General features: G+C 45.2%; 2 protein-coding genes across 3 annotated transcripts; one reads left to right on the top strand and one right to left on the bottom strand.

Moving 5' to 3' along the window:
* Positions 1–2,166: 2,166 nt before the first annotated feature.
* On the bottom strand, positions 2,167–7,127 carry ccdc47 (coiled-coil domain containing 47). 2 transcript variants are annotated; one of them, XM_084448926.1, is made up of 13 exons: positions 6,992–7,127; positions 5,479–5,773; positions 5,252–5,353; positions 4,765–4,939; positions 4,438–4,559; positions 4,286–4,351; positions 4,017–4,118; positions 3,788–3,898; positions 3,625–3,710; positions 3,356–3,414; positions 3,082–3,191; positions 2,796–2,963; positions 2,167–2,256 (listed from the first exon to the last, which is right to left on the bottom strand). In XM_084448926.1, the coding sequence occupies exons 2-13, from the start codon at positions 5,764–5,766 to the stop codon at positions 2,176–2,178; spliced, it is 1,470 nt and encodes a 489-aa protein (XP_084305052.1). In that variant the 5' UTR covers positions 5,767–5,773; positions 6,992–7,127; the 3' UTR covers positions 2,167–2,175. The 2 variants fall into 2 exon arrangements, with proteins under 2 accessions (XP_084305052.1, XP_084305053.1); XM_084448927.1 differs by having other exon boundaries at positions 5,479–5,768; positions 6,992–7,089.
* Positions 7,128–9,273: 2,146 nt separating this feature from the next.
* Positions 9,274–13,739, top strand: dcaf7 (ddb1 and cul4 associated factor 7). The gene is made up of 7 exons (XM_084448935.1): positions 9,274–9,857; positions 10,118–10,276; positions 10,591–10,702; positions 11,413–11,531; positions 11,682–11,891; positions 12,361–12,478; positions 12,567–13,739. The coding sequence occupies exons 1-7, from the start codon at positions 9,720–9,722 to the stop codon at positions 12,737–12,739; spliced, it is 1,029 nt and encodes a 342-aa protein (XP_084305061.1). The 5' UTR covers positions 9,274–9,719; the 3' UTR covers positions 12,740–13,739.
* Positions 13,740–14,809: the final 1,070 nt, after the last annotated feature.

The following is a 14,809-nucleotide window of genomic DNA, read 5'->3' as shown; positions in this document are numbered from 1 at the left end:
TCTCCGTTTCTTTTCCTGGACACAACAGCTACATTTAAGCGATGTCGCTTCGTTTCCGATATCAAGTACTTTCGATACAACCCAATAAAATTTAGTGAATTCGTTGTTTACGTCCAAAATCAAAATAATGTATAACGAGCGGCCATCGCGTAACCAACCTGAAAGCCTCGCCTGTTCTCCATCAGTTTTAGCGAATACGGACTGTCATTACGTGGCAGCACTTTCTTCACATTCTTTAAATGAAACGCAACAAAACACTAGGCCTATGTAAACATCTAAAAATAAACAAATTGTATTATATTGCAGTGGTTAGGGTTGAACAAATGTATGCTTCGGGGTTTGGTTCGATCTGTTGAGGGTTTGGGTGATGCCGTTGCTTACGGCTTCATCCCTATAATTGCAGCGAATCAGCCGACGTGCAATTCGAAAACGTGGGGATAGATCAGACAAGCCACAGTCACATAAAGCCCCTTGTCATACATTTAATTTGTCATTCGGGAACCTTTTTATGATTATTAAGGACTGTCTTAATCTATACCGCGTCTCTTTGTTGTATCTAGCCTACTAACCCAGCACCACCACTGGCAAAAATGTGAATGTGGAAAACAGATAACCTTTTCCACCAATTTGTATCAATTTATGTTTTAACCACAGTAGGTCTAAATTGCTGCTTATTTAATTCTGATGTATGGTGGCACCACATAGAGTTGCTAATCAAAAAAATAAAAATATACAGTATATATTCTTAAAAATCAAGCCCTCGCAGAATATTAGTGGAGAAGTGCCCTTTGCACACACTCATTATGACCACTAGCCGGCAGCATGTCACCATTTCACAACCTGACAAGGTGGCTCCAGGATTGCTCACGTTTTGTATGTCAACGCGAAACATTAATATACCGGTATATAATATTGACACTATATTTTTACACGAGAAAAATAAAGCAGTTTTACTATGAACTGGCCTATGACTGTCACTGAAAAGCTATGGTAGACATTCGATAAAACACTTGCTTATACAGTGTGTACAAAACAGGGTCGCCTGGTGAATGAATCCAAGTGAAAGCTGGTGGTGGTGTGGGGTGTGTTTTCATGGCACATTGGGCTCCTTGGTAGAAGTGTGGCAACGTTTGAATGGCACTGGATATCTAAACATCGTTACTAATTAGGTGCATGTGGATCCATTCATCCATGGTATCTATCTGCAAATTGAGTTATTCAGCAGGATAGTGCCTCATGCCACAAGGCTAAGATTGTTCAGGAATAGTTGTTTTTCCACACACAATGCATTCAGCTTAATGCAGTGCCCTCACCAGTCACCATCTCAAGCCAATCCAACATGTGGGATGAGATGGAACGAGCTACTGTATTCAGAGTAGAGCTCCACCAACAGCCAGTTCAACAACTGACTCCAGTTCACTGGAGTCAGCATGGGCCAGCATGTGGCTTTTGACAAATTGACGCTGAGGGCAAAATGGGGTGCCACGAAATACTAGGAAGTCCCGGTTGTGTACATCACACACACACACAATAATACACAATTAAAACAGAAATCATCAGGTCAAATGTTTCCAGTGCATTTTATTGTTTGCAAAAAAAATAAAACAAAATCACCAGAGACAGACATAGCGAAGAACAAGACACTTCAGACATAAATTAAAACCTATTTGAATGCTCGCAATTGTTCGATCACCATGTGTGTTAAATACATTTTCAACAAAAGCCTGGCATGCCTCCATTCCTTATAAAATACAAGCTGTTTATTACCATCATAAGGTGCACCCCATCCCTGTAGATTAAAAAGATCACTGAACTGTTTTTTTGTTTTTGTTTTTTTTGTTACAGAACTTGGAAGATAAAGTCAAGCAGAGAAAACGTACATAAAATTGTCGTGGCGACAAGATTTCCACAGTGCCTCTCGCCTGACGCCAGCTGCTCACTCAACAGCCAGCACAATCTCCAATGGACTGGAACTTGTGTTTTCGATTGGAAGTGGAGACACGGCTAAGTCTGACACGCCCGTAACGAGGGGGATGCCTGTCGGTGTGCGTGTGAGCCGGAGCTGGACAGAGCAGGAGATGGGTGGAAGCTGTAGAAGCCGTCTGAGCCGAGCACTGTGTACGTGTGCTTGTATTCCTGTATCTGTATGTCTGTCTGTCTGTCAAGCTGTACTCTTTACATGGCTTTGACTTTGATTTGCTTCATCTTCATCTGCTTCTTCTCAATCTTTTTCTGCTCGCGGCGTTGAGCAGCCTCCTGGAAAACAGACAGAGAGAAGTTGAAGGACGGAAAACACACAATTCTCGGCCGTTGCTGACCGGAATGCAGGAAGCGCGTGCTTCTAAGGTTGTGAGTTTTTTTCCGGCAGCTCGTCGCTGTTAAAGTCGCACAGAAACGGACGTTTGAGATCATCTAACTTCCGTAGTTTGACGTATTTCCGACGCAAACAAGCTATGAGGGTGGGACATATGTTTAGAGGAATTTGATTGGAACATTGACAAGTGGACAGGTTTTAAGAACTTTAGACAGATTCGATAGAAGGATAGCGTTGATTGACGGGTGGATGTCGTGAGATTATTGGCCTAAAATCGAAGGTACCTGTTGTCGTCATTGCACGTGACCTACCGTTTTCCAGGAAGTAAGAAGTTATATACTTTGATATAAGATTACAACAAAAGTAGAATTTTTTCATTTTTTTGGGCATACATCGTTGAATAGGTGAACACTATGACCAATTATGTGAACCAAAATGGGACAGAATGCTTTTTTTCATTTCAGTGCGACTTTAAGCTGACCTCCAGGCGGCGCTGTCTCTCGGGGTCCTCCTCGTTCATGATCCGCTCCTTCTCGGCCCTCTTCTTCTCCTCTCGGCGGGTCTGGGCCGCCTCTTGGCGCTGAGCGTGAGTCTGCTTCAGGAAGTTCTCCTCCACACGGGCACGGTTCTTATCCGCCTTCTGCTTGCCCTGGAGAGCCGAGGAAGAGTTGGAGAGATGGACGAGACAGCGATAGCGCAGATGAGTGTGTATGTGGGTGTTCTAGTGGTGTGTGTGTGTGTGTGCGCGCGTTTCAGGTCGTACTCACCTCCCTGTTGAGACGGAGCTTCTTGACTTTGTCGATGCTGTAGATCACCATGTTCAAGAGGGGAAGCAGAGTGTCCATGTCTTTGGGAGACGTGTTTCCCATACCAGGCACTACAAGCATGGAGGAAAATACTCAGAACCGTCAGAATCTGAATATTTTATAAATTAAGTATTCTGATTGTGATTCAGTCCTAATTTAGTAGAAAATGCATTTAAATGAGGTGGAGGGTGCGTTGTCCAGTATGCTCAGATGAAGAGAGGTTTTACTAGCTTACCATTAAATGTAAACAGCAGCGTCTTCTTGGTTTCAGGCAGCTTTAAAGGCTGACCCTCCCTGAATCACAGAAGGATGACGAGGTGTGACATTTATTACATTAGTCAATTTTTTTTCAAAGCAACTTACAATAACTGCATTTAGCGTAGGTACAGTAGCCAGTGTACTGCTACTCGCCAGAACTCACAAGAGCATCTCCTTTCTAAACAAGTGAGTTATTAGCGTGATGAGGCGTTTGAGAAGGACAAATATGCTCACTAGAATACTTACTCTTGCATAACTTTTGGACCAGAAAATTGGTCCGAGAAATGGATGGACTCGATCTTGTCAGCATGGTTGGTAATATAGTGCACCATCTGAGAGAGAGAGACAGACGGTGAGTCTGCGAGTGACGCAACAACAAGATAAATATGACAAACTAGTGAAATCATACCTTGCTGTCCATCACGCCATCAGTGACCTCGCCCATCTCCGACAGGATGGCCAGGGACTCAGGAAGGCCATACTTGGCCCCTGACTTGGGCTTGTCGTTGCAGAACTCACTCTGTGAACAGACCGTCAGAGAGACAGTAAGCACACTCACCTAAGACAGGCTCCTTGGTGATTAACTTACTACATGGTTGATGAATCAGCATCGTCGGAATAACCCCCCCCCCCCTCACCAAGTCCTGCATATCCTTCTGCATCCTGGCCATGGCCTTCTTGGTGCCCACAGCAAACACAAACGTGTCCATGTCATCATCATTCAGAGTCACTTTGATTTGCTATAGAGAGACAGGCAGCAACAGGGTTAGAAAACAGCACAGAAACACAAGGGGTCCATGTATTTTAAAGTCCAGTAGTGGGGTGGTGGGTGAGTGGGTGTATGGTTTACAGTGTGCACTTTCTTTTGTCTAAACTGTGCGGTTTACTGTATGTTATCATTACCCACCACTTGATCACACACTGGCCTCATCATCCTGGCCAGAACATTGAGCAGGTCCTGCCTCTTCAGGAACTGGAACAGACCAGAGGAAACATGATGACCACCCCAATGATAGACACACAGAAAGAGAAACGAACGTCGCCCCTCAATCTGGATACCTTGAGCTGGATGAGCATGCCCTCGCAGCACACCCGGCCAGAGCACCACAGGTTGTAGATGTGTTCATTCTCCTGGTTCAGCTTCCCAGTGCTCACCGCCTCTTTACTTGTACCGTCATCACCTGGAGGGAGGGAGGGAGGGAGAGAGGGAGAGAGAGAGAGAGAGAGAGAGAGAAACAACTGATTACACTCATCAGTCTGTCATGGTAATCATAATATTTTTCATTTTAAGTCCTTGTAAATGAAAATGTACTCTGCTAGGCAGAAAAACACAGGTAGGAATCACAGTATGACAAATTGAGGAAAGAGAGAGCCTAGACGACTCACCCACGAGGGCAAAGTTGCTCTCTAGGAGTTCCCTGTGGGAGTTGAACCAGGCCTGCGCCAGACGACTGTTCTTGTTCTTGCCGATGATGTAGTTCATGATGTAGGCCAGGAGGCCTGTCACCATCAGGATCTCCATGTAGTAGCTCTCCCAGCTGTTCTGCAAGTGGGCGGGCACCTGGGTAGGGAGACAGATCAAGATCATCACCCTCGCCGTGACCCCATTTGTCCAATATCCACCCAATATGAGGGTTGCTTGCCACCATAGAAAAAAAAAAAAAAAGTGCATACTGTATGTTGACAGTCTTTGCATTGTGATCAGGTCTAGCCACGGTTATAAACATATGGCATAGCCTAGTCTAGTTTCAGAAACAAGCTCATGAGAGTGCATGAAAGTGCATGTGTTGACAGTCTTTGCATTATGGTCAGGTCTAGGCACGGTTATATACATGTATAGCACGGCCTAGTCTAGTTTCAGAAACAAGCTCACCGTCTGAATGATGAGAGGGTCCCTGAAGGAGGGGCTCGTCTTCTCCATACCCTCGATGCCCTCAAACTCCTCTTGATCATATTTACTGTACATGTCTTGATCCTAGGGGCCAAGCCAGAGCATGATGCGTGGATTAGTTATGCCATAGGTATAAATGGTTTAATAACTGAATATATAGTTTGCCAAGGCTGGTCAGGTGTGAGACCACAGCCAGGCCGCTGACTCACCTGCGTCTCAGAGTCCTCGAAGCCGTCCTGCTCGTCCTCGAGCTCAACCGTGGCCTCGTCCTCGTCCTCGTCGGCGGGCAGCGAGGACGGAGAGGCCCGGGGAGGAGGGGCCGTCTCCGACTCGGCCGTGAGGTCCTCGCTCACGTCCTCGAACTCGGCGAAGTCGTTGTCGTCGAAGTCCGCCAGGTCCTCGCCATCGTCAAAGTCGTCACTGTAGCGCCCCCTAGAGACGGGCAGAGCCAGGAGCAGCAGCAATGCAGGTAGCAAGAGGAGGTGCAGGCTCCGCATGGCTGATCTTACAACAGCAAGGGGCAGTAGAGAGAGTGATAGGGGAGATGAGGGTTGAGTAAATGAGTAATCAAACAAAAGGCTGGTTTCAAGGTGACAGAAGATGTCATATATAGCAAGATAAAGCAGACTGCTTGCGTGTCCCTTTACGGTTTCTGAAACCCTTGGAAACTGGATAGAATAATTGTAATGACAAGTTTTGCTAAAACCAAGCTAGGTCTAACCTTTGACCTCTAAGACAATAGTGTTGCTGTTCCTTACCCATAAAAATAAAACCCGATCGGAAGCATAAATGTGGCGATTTTTTTTGTCAGAACATCAATGGACACCAGTGACTACTCGTGAGTTTCAAACGAGTTTATGGTGTTTTTGAGGGATTTTGTCTATGGATCCCTTGAGTGTGTTGGGAGCAATGGGCTCCAAGATTATGCCCAATAACAGACTCCAATAGTTAATTTACAAATTGACATAGTACACAATAAGTCCAATTTCCATACAGTATAAGGGTAGATGATATCGGTCTATTTACATGATTATGTATAAAAAAATAAAAATCACTCCACGCCATACCACTTAAATCATATTACACCACTTATCTAGATAAGAACAGGAAATACAACTTGGAAGACTAGCAATTATGGCTAACTGGATGGCAAGATGGCTAATCAGGGGCCATGTCTTTCACAGACAGACGACATGAGCTCCAGACCCTGCAGTCCGATTATGCTAACGTACAGTAAGCTACTCGGCTAATCATCTTAAAGTAGCTAATCTTTCGCATGGCATTAGCTAAGTGGCTAGCCATCTCAACTGGTAACAGGCAATACATCCATGGTAACAAGGCTGCGTAGCTCTAGCTAGCTAGCAACACCAGCCACTGACCCACCCAGCCGACTCGACAACGTTGTGGCTAACGTGGGACGTATTTTAGCTGTCAGTCGTCCACCACAACAGTAACTCAGGCACCTTACTACGCGCTGCCATTGGAAAGTAACTTGCTAAATTGCAGAAATGAGATGCACTCCCATCCCCCAACAATCGCCTGTCTTTTAGCTAACGCTGTCTTTTAGCTAACTACCTAGCTAGCTAACGACATTACTCAATATCTCACTGGCAGTGCCTGGTTTAATTGAAAAGTCAGCAAGCGAACAGACAAACATCGGATATTTTCCCATGGCAATAAAATAAAAAAATAAAATAAAAAGGTTGTTATAGCTAACGTTACCTCTGGAGTGTTAGCAAGAAATGTTTCCTTCGGCTCGGATATACGATGACAGGTTCTTTAGTTAGCTGTACTGTTCAGCACGGTCCTGTGGTGGTGGGGTGCTACCTGGCTAAATATAGCTAGCTCGCAAGTGCTAACCATAGCAAAGAGTAGGGAATGCCAAGAGGGGACAGTTAGGTGATTTTTTTGGTGAATTTTCTGACAGCCGCCTGAAGAGGGTGCTCATGTAGTGTATCCGCCATTATTGAACGAAAAGCTACTACAAGGTACTACTACTACTTGCCAGAACTCACAAGTGCATCTCCTTTCTAAAACAAGTAACTAAGAGCATAATCTAGTGCTGAAGGCAAAGTGCAAGAATAACAATCTAAAATACAATAGGTGCTTAAGAGGGTGAATTGTTGTAGTACTTCTCGAATAGATAAGTTTTGAGCCTGTGACGAAAGATGGGCAGTGACTCTGCTGTCCTGACCTCAGTGGGCAGTTAGTTCCACCACTGCGGGGCCAGGACAGAGAAGAGCCGTGACCGTGTCGATCGGCCGCAGGGGCCTTGGAGTGACGGGGCAACCAGTAAGTAAACCTGAGAGTGTGAATCTGGGTGGTCAGGGAGAGTGCTCAGCTGATCCAGGACCAGCTATCCAGGATATCAGGGGAGAGGAATGGCCTGACTTGACAATTATGCACCCTGGGAATCCTCTACAGCACTGATGGTGCTATCTTTCAATTCACTTGTAATAGATTGATTTGTAATAGACGTAGTGATACGTTGAATTTTTACTTGTTTTGAATTTTGATTTGATTTGTATGTATTTTGTTCTTTCAGAGCAGTGATGCTGTGCTGCGTCTCATGTTAACCCCAGGGTGTCCTTCCACAGCGTGTGCTGGACCTGCTGAGTGTGATGACGCCACCAATATCAGTGCCTGTAAACAGAATTGATCATGGTGGCAATGTACTAGTTTACATAGCTGGGTATAAAGGTAGTAAGTTTGTATAAAAGTATAGTCATTGTGAAGAGTGTAACATCTTGACCTCCGATGTCCCTGATGATCCACGGTACACATTTCTGAGTTACAAACAGAACACTGATCTCAACCTTGGAGAAAAGGCATTAAAGTGCCCAGCCTGGCACAAGTTGATTTGATCACAGCCGTGGAAAATAACTTTCGAAAAAGCATCACCTGAGTTATACACACAGATGGCTTGGTGGGGGAGTTATTTACCAGTAGTACTGTATGAAGGTTCTCAGTGAGTGCAACAGAGTGGTGTGTGACAGGAAGACGTGCCAAGAGGCGCTCATTTACATGGTCAAGCTATTGTTACGCATCAGAATCCATCACATCCTGTGGGAGGAAAACCGCTGTATCTCTCAGCCAAACCAGAAGAGAAACAGAACATTTCTCAAAACAAGTCATCAGTAAAAAAAACATTTGTGTAGCTTTGTTGAGGATAGAAGAGAATTGTTACCAGGTGATTGGCCTTGCCCCTTCATGATAGCAGGCCAAATGGAAGGCCCTATGCTGCTCCCATCCTACCTTCCAGACAGCTCCTTGGTATTACTGAAGATGGCTAGTCTAGCCAAGTTATAGCTTGTAATGGGTATGCATGTGAAATTAAATTCAGAGAAAAAAAGGAAAAACCTTGTGGATGTAGCTGTATCCGTTTTTATAGAATGAGTAACCTGTAGTCTATTTATGCATATTTAATTGTATATTTTCAATGAAGATAAAATCAAAAAAAGAGTGAGATCGTAATAGTGGGAATTCCTTATTATTTATTTTATTAAACGTAAGTGCCAACATGAAAAAGTGAGTGCATGACACTGACAGTTAACAGTCCAAAATGGCGGCGCACCGGCTCAGACCCTGGGTGTTTTGGTTCAATAAAGGAATGAATAGTGTCCCCTCTTGGCATTCCATACTCTTTGGTGGTAGCAGTAGCAGCAGCGGAGGGCGTCCATGCGTTCTACCCAGAGGTCTTTGCGGCGTCTCGATGTCCTCGGTCTGATTCCATTCCAGAAAAGAGTTACCTTCAATGTGCCCTTGCTTCCCTCTTCTCACAGACGCATGGAAAACAGGTTACAAGGACATAATGCTGAAACTATAATCACAAGTCGTATTATTGTATGAATCCTGTTAGTTGGTTAATTGATCAGCAGTCCTGGAGTCTGAATGAATATGTAGCCACTATTTTGGTTGGAACTAGAGCCAAACACCGACATTTTCTTCGAGGGGAGGAGACTGCGTACACTCCACACTCCTGCTCGCTCACCACCGCACCTCCAGCTAGCTAGCTAGCATTTGCTGTCGAGAGCCAAGTGAGAGTTGGTTCTGCAATCAGTGATAGAGTGCCGAACCGGGTGAACCAAAGAAATCATAGCCGTTAGTGAACTGTTTATCACACCCGTCAGGCAATTGATCTCTTGTTGGTCTGCCAGCTACTGGGTTTGGACTGAACGTTAGCATGCTACCTTGTTTCTTTGTTTGACCAGGCAGTGGCGATGCTGGCGAGCTAGCTAGCTATGCATTTCCAGCTGCTAGCACTCGTTAACGATGACAGCCTTTGTTGTTTGAATTATTCAAATCGTTGTTAGGGACGTAGCTATCGATCGAATTGTTTTTGTACCTTAGTGCATGTCTTGTTTTTGCGCGTTTTTGGGAAATAGTATTTGAAGAAGTCTGTATTCAAGGATACATTAACGTCAGTAGCTAAGTATAACGCCAAACTGTCATGTCGCTTCACGGCAAACGAAAAGAGATTTACAAGTACGAGGCGCCATGGACGGTGTATGCAATGAACTGGAGCGTCCGTCCAGACAAACGATTTCGTCTGGCGCTAGGAAGTTTCGTGGAAGAATACAACAACAAGGTGAGTCAACAACATAGTAAGCTAAGCTATTGAAAGTTCATCTGTCCGTAATTAGGACCAGAGCTCTGAACCCCCTTGGCCTGGGACCCCCCCATCAGAGAAAGTAGTGTTGTGGATCCCCACAACTTGGTGTGGCACAAAGTAGATGGATGACGCCTAGCTGAAATTTTGTTAACAAAATATGAACATTAACATGTCAGTTGCACACTACACAATTTATAGAATTCATTGTCTCTCTGATTGCCTTTTACCCAACCTAGGTGCAATTAGTGGGGCTGGAGGAGGAGAGTTCAGAGTTCATCTGCAGGAATACTTTTGACCACCCCTACCCCACAACCAAGATCATGTGGATCCCTGACACCAAAGGCGTTTACCCAGACCTGCTTGCCACTAGTGGGGACTACCTGCGTATCTGGAGGGTAAGTAGAAGGAAGACATCTCCCCATAGGAAATCGAATGGTAATATGTTAAAATATTTTACAGGAGCTTGCTCGATCGTCTTGTTGAGAGAGGTCAGGGAAGATTTTTTTTTTACAGTTCACCTTTATTTACCGTTCTCCTATATTGGCCCAAGTTGGAGAACTGTTTTTGTTTCCCTCTGGAAAATTAGGGGTAGGATGGATCAGTATGTATAATTGCCCCCCTTTCTTCCTGTGAAGCACATTGTGTTTCCTCTGTGTATGAAGTGCGCTGTGTAAATAACATTTGATGTGATTTGAATCTCACCTCTCAGGTCAGTGACACAGAGACACGTCTGGAATGCTTGCTGAACAACAATAAGAACTCTGACTTCTGCGCCCCGCTGACCTCCTTTGACTGGAATGAAGTGGACCCTAATCTACTGGGTATGATAACCTTACGCAAAAATACCACGGTTTCACGGTATTTATGGGATTTTTGTTTTGTTTTTTTGCCATTGAACAAAATGTATTTTATTTTTTAATAAAATAAAGAACACTTGGAACATTAGTAAACGTAAAGTAGTAAAAAAAAAAAAAAACGATGCAGTCCTTGATGCAGAAATGTGAGCATGTTCACCTTTCCTGGATTCAGTTTGGAGTGCTGAGGTGAGAGGATATGTCCACTGGAATGTTTTCAGTCAAATCACAAAAAGTAAATTTTTAGTGTGACCTTTATTTTGAAATCCTTGGAAAGAACGCTACCGGAGATGAGTTTTGTTTTTGAGGCCTGAAGCTTGCGCTGCTAATGTTATTGTTTTGTTTAGCCTGTTACAGTAGCACACCTCGTAATGGATTATCCCTTACATGATGGTGATGGGTTGTACACAACAAATTCACTGCAGCACCACGTTTTTGGGGGTTGGTAGCATTACTGTGATCTTAAAATTACGACTTTGAAGTTACGGAACGTATACCGTCAAGAGTTTATCGTCGGAACGGAATGTTAGTGATATTGGAACCGTGACTTTTTCACACCAAGGTATATCGTGAAACGGGTAACCGACAAATGCCTATTCTGCATTGACACAGTGTGATTATCAGCATAGGCACGTTTTGTGTCCTTGTGTCAAATTCCTGAACCGTGTTCTCCACAGGCACCTCCAGCATCGACACCACATGCACTATCTGGGGCTTGGAGACCGGCCAGGTGTTGGGACGGGTCAACCTAGTGTCCGGTCACGTCAAAACCCAGCTCATTGCTCATGACAAAGAGGTATGTGTGTGTGGTATGGGGGAGGCAAGGTTTGTGCTTTGTGTTTTTGTTGGAATCGTCTATGTCAAGCTAAATAGATTGTATTCTGAGTATAGTTGTTGATGTGTGTCGCTGTGCTGTTCTAACAAGGTCTCTTTGTGCGTCCGCCAGGTGTATGACATCGCCTTCAGTCGCGCCGGCGGCGGACGGGACATGTTTGCGTCGGTGGGCGCCGATGGCTCCGTCCGCATGTTTGACCTGCGTCACCTGGAGCACAGCACCATCATCTACGAGGACCCCCAGCACCACCCGCTGCTACGCCTCTGCTGGAACAAGCAGGACCCCAACTACCTGGCCACCATGGCCATGGATGGCATGGAGGTCTGTCGGCCATTTCACAAACTCCCATCCTGCATTGTGTCCCCCCCCTATTCACCTGGCAGCCATATTGGTCAGTCTGGGGTGCGGATGCGGAAGTGAATGAGCCATAGTTAGCCGTCAGCTGCATTCACTCCGATGTATTTCCAAACGTGAAAACAACGGCAGTGAAAAACAATCAGAGTCTGGTAATGATGAGTTTGTAACCCCGATAGCGTATTCAGCCTGTTATTTTGACTTTCGGTTCTTGAAGTGGTGTTTTTACAGTGAACTTTTAACATTGAAGTCAACGGGCACTTCTGCATCCGCACCCCCGATCGCATCAGACTGACCAATATGGCAGCTGAGGTGAATAAGGCGAATAGGGTTAATAATGCCCTCTTTATTAGTCCCATTGTCCTTTCCTATGTGGGAGTTTTGTCTTGACGTGTGTGTGTGTGTGTGTGTGTGTGTGTGTGTGTGTGTGTGTCAGGTGGTTATCCTGGACGTGCGTGTCCCATGCACCCCCGTGGCCCGGCTCAACAACCACCGCGCCTGTGTCAACGGCATCGCCTGGGCGCCCCACTCCTCCTGTCACATCTGCACCGCAGGTAAGACTCCCAAATAAACACCAGAGACCCTTAACTAAGCTCCTCCCCGACCTTCATTCATATACCTAACTTCCTGTTCCTTCCTCAGCCGACGACCACCAGGCCTTGATCTGGGACATCCAGCAGATGCCCCGTGCCATCGAGGACCCCATCCTGGCCTACACCGCCGAGGGGGAGATCAACAACGTCCAGTGGGCGTCCACCCAGCCCGACTGGATCGCCATCTGCTACAACAACTGCCTGGAGATCCTACGCGTCTAAAGCCCACCCACGTCGGACAAGGGGATCGGAAAAAAAAGACGGAACTTAAGACTTTGTCTTGAGCGAGACGTCCCGCCCGTCCGCCCCCCCAACACACTGGTCTCTCCACACGGGTGTCACCTGTGGGAGGGATTGAACTCTGACTCTCTGAGCTTCCTGCATCCTTCTCCTCCCCTCACATCCTGGTTTACTTCCTTATGTCTCATGTCTCTTGCAAAAAGACTGTTATTTATTGTTTTGCAGTGATTGGTGTCTGTAAAGCTCAACGCGTGCATCAGTGCTCTTTCAGTTAGCGCAACCGTTTTCGCCATTCAGTCGTCAATGGAAACCGAGATTCCATACGGAGAGACGCATATGAATGCGTCAATTTCATAGCCAGCCAAGAGATTATTATAGTTATTATAAGTCTGACTGATGAACTACCCCCTCCTACTTTTCAGTGAAGTTACCGACATTATCTGCCTCATTTGTTTACCATTTCTAAAATTAGCAACTGTTTTCAATATGCATTACCCATACAGTTAAGACATTGCTACGTTGTATTTATCAGAACCTCCCATGATTGTACTGAGATTCGTGATCTGATTTGTGTGGTCTGTCAACTGATTATTAATGCAGTTTAATATCAGTGAAGGACCTCGGAGAGGGTCACAGCTGCTCATCGCAACGGACTACTTTGTCAGTGGTCACGCAGCAGCGTTTCACCGTGTTGAGACTGGACTCGATGCGTCCGCAAGCCACCTTCATCGAGACCAGAGCCTAACAAAATCAAGGCCATTCATCCACGTCAGGTTCTCTATATTTTGAGTAGAGATGTGCTAGGAATTGCAGTTCCTGTTCTGAGTCACGACCACGTGATACCCTATGAAGTTTACTTAGCCTAGTATGGAAGGAGAGTGATACCCCTCCTCTTACTTCGCAGTACTGGTCTACCACTTTATTTTTCAATGTTCTCTCTACTCGAAGGTCAATCCTTTGTAGCATGTCTGTTCAAGGGGCAATGTACATACATATAAATATATGAACTAAGATATTGATAAGGCCAATGTTCATGTAGTAGCTTTTTTTTCATAAAAGTTTGTATTACCGAATTTGCTCTAACTAAATAAACCTGAGTGTCCGTCCTACCTCATGCTTTGTGTCATTTACTTGACCTGCTGTAGAGATCTCAATGTATTTCTCTCCTTCAAATTGGCAATAGTTTATAGAGAGATAAAAAGTAGACTTAAGCACTTTGAAATCCATTAAAAAGCTTTGACTGGATATCTACAATGACGAATTAGGGTCGGTCGTCTCTACGGTGGACCCATACGATTACCGGCTCTAGCCACCAGAGGGCACTGCAGGCATGGGATTTAAACGGCCATATCTCGATGCGAGAAACTCACAGACGTGGGGTTTGGACTGGCAGAAAGCTCTCAAAGTAACGTAACATGTAACAGCCAATACCAAACATGTCCCGCTCACGTGCACAGAGCCAAAACAAAACTTTGAGTTAAGCCAGCTACACGCCTCCCCGAATGGGGGCGCTAGAGACACGGGGTTTGGACTGGGGGGATGGGGGGGGGGGGGGGGAGAGAGCCCGGGTGCACCAAACTGCCCCCTGCTGGCTCCCACCTGATGGCCACCCATTCACCTCCATTCATTTGGACTTGGCCTCAGGAGCTAAAATGTCAGTATCAGACAGATAGATAAATGGATAGATAGAATGTGCAGAACAACCACGTCGGCTCCACAGGCACTGTGCACTGGTGCTACTAATTCAGACTAAGTCTTTTTTATGGACATGTAGTGTATTGGACTACTTTGTAGTCTATGACAAAGACTTATTTCTAAAGAGCACTTGCCCAACATCTGCCAAAACATTATTAGTCAAGCCTCCAGTCTACTTGCATACGGTACTCTTGATTGAAACCACACAGAAATTGACAAGCCATGAAGAGATATTTTCTGTATTGTGTGTCATAAATAATCTTTCGTTAGTCTAAAAAAGATAAATAATAGTTATGAATTTGTGCTTCAAGAAAACCTTTACAGAATGACCAAGGCTTAGAAAATGCCCATTCACCT

The sequence above is a fragment of the Borostomias antarcticus genome (assembly GCF_949987555.1).
Source record: "Borostomias antarcticus genome assembly, chromosome: 14".
Taxonomy (NCBI): domain Eukaryota; kingdom Metazoa; phylum Chordata; class Actinopteri; order Stomiiformes; family Stomiidae; genus Borostomias; species Borostomias antarcticus.
Note: the sequence above shows the minus strand (reverse complement) of the source record. Positions and strands in the feature narration are given on the sequence as shown.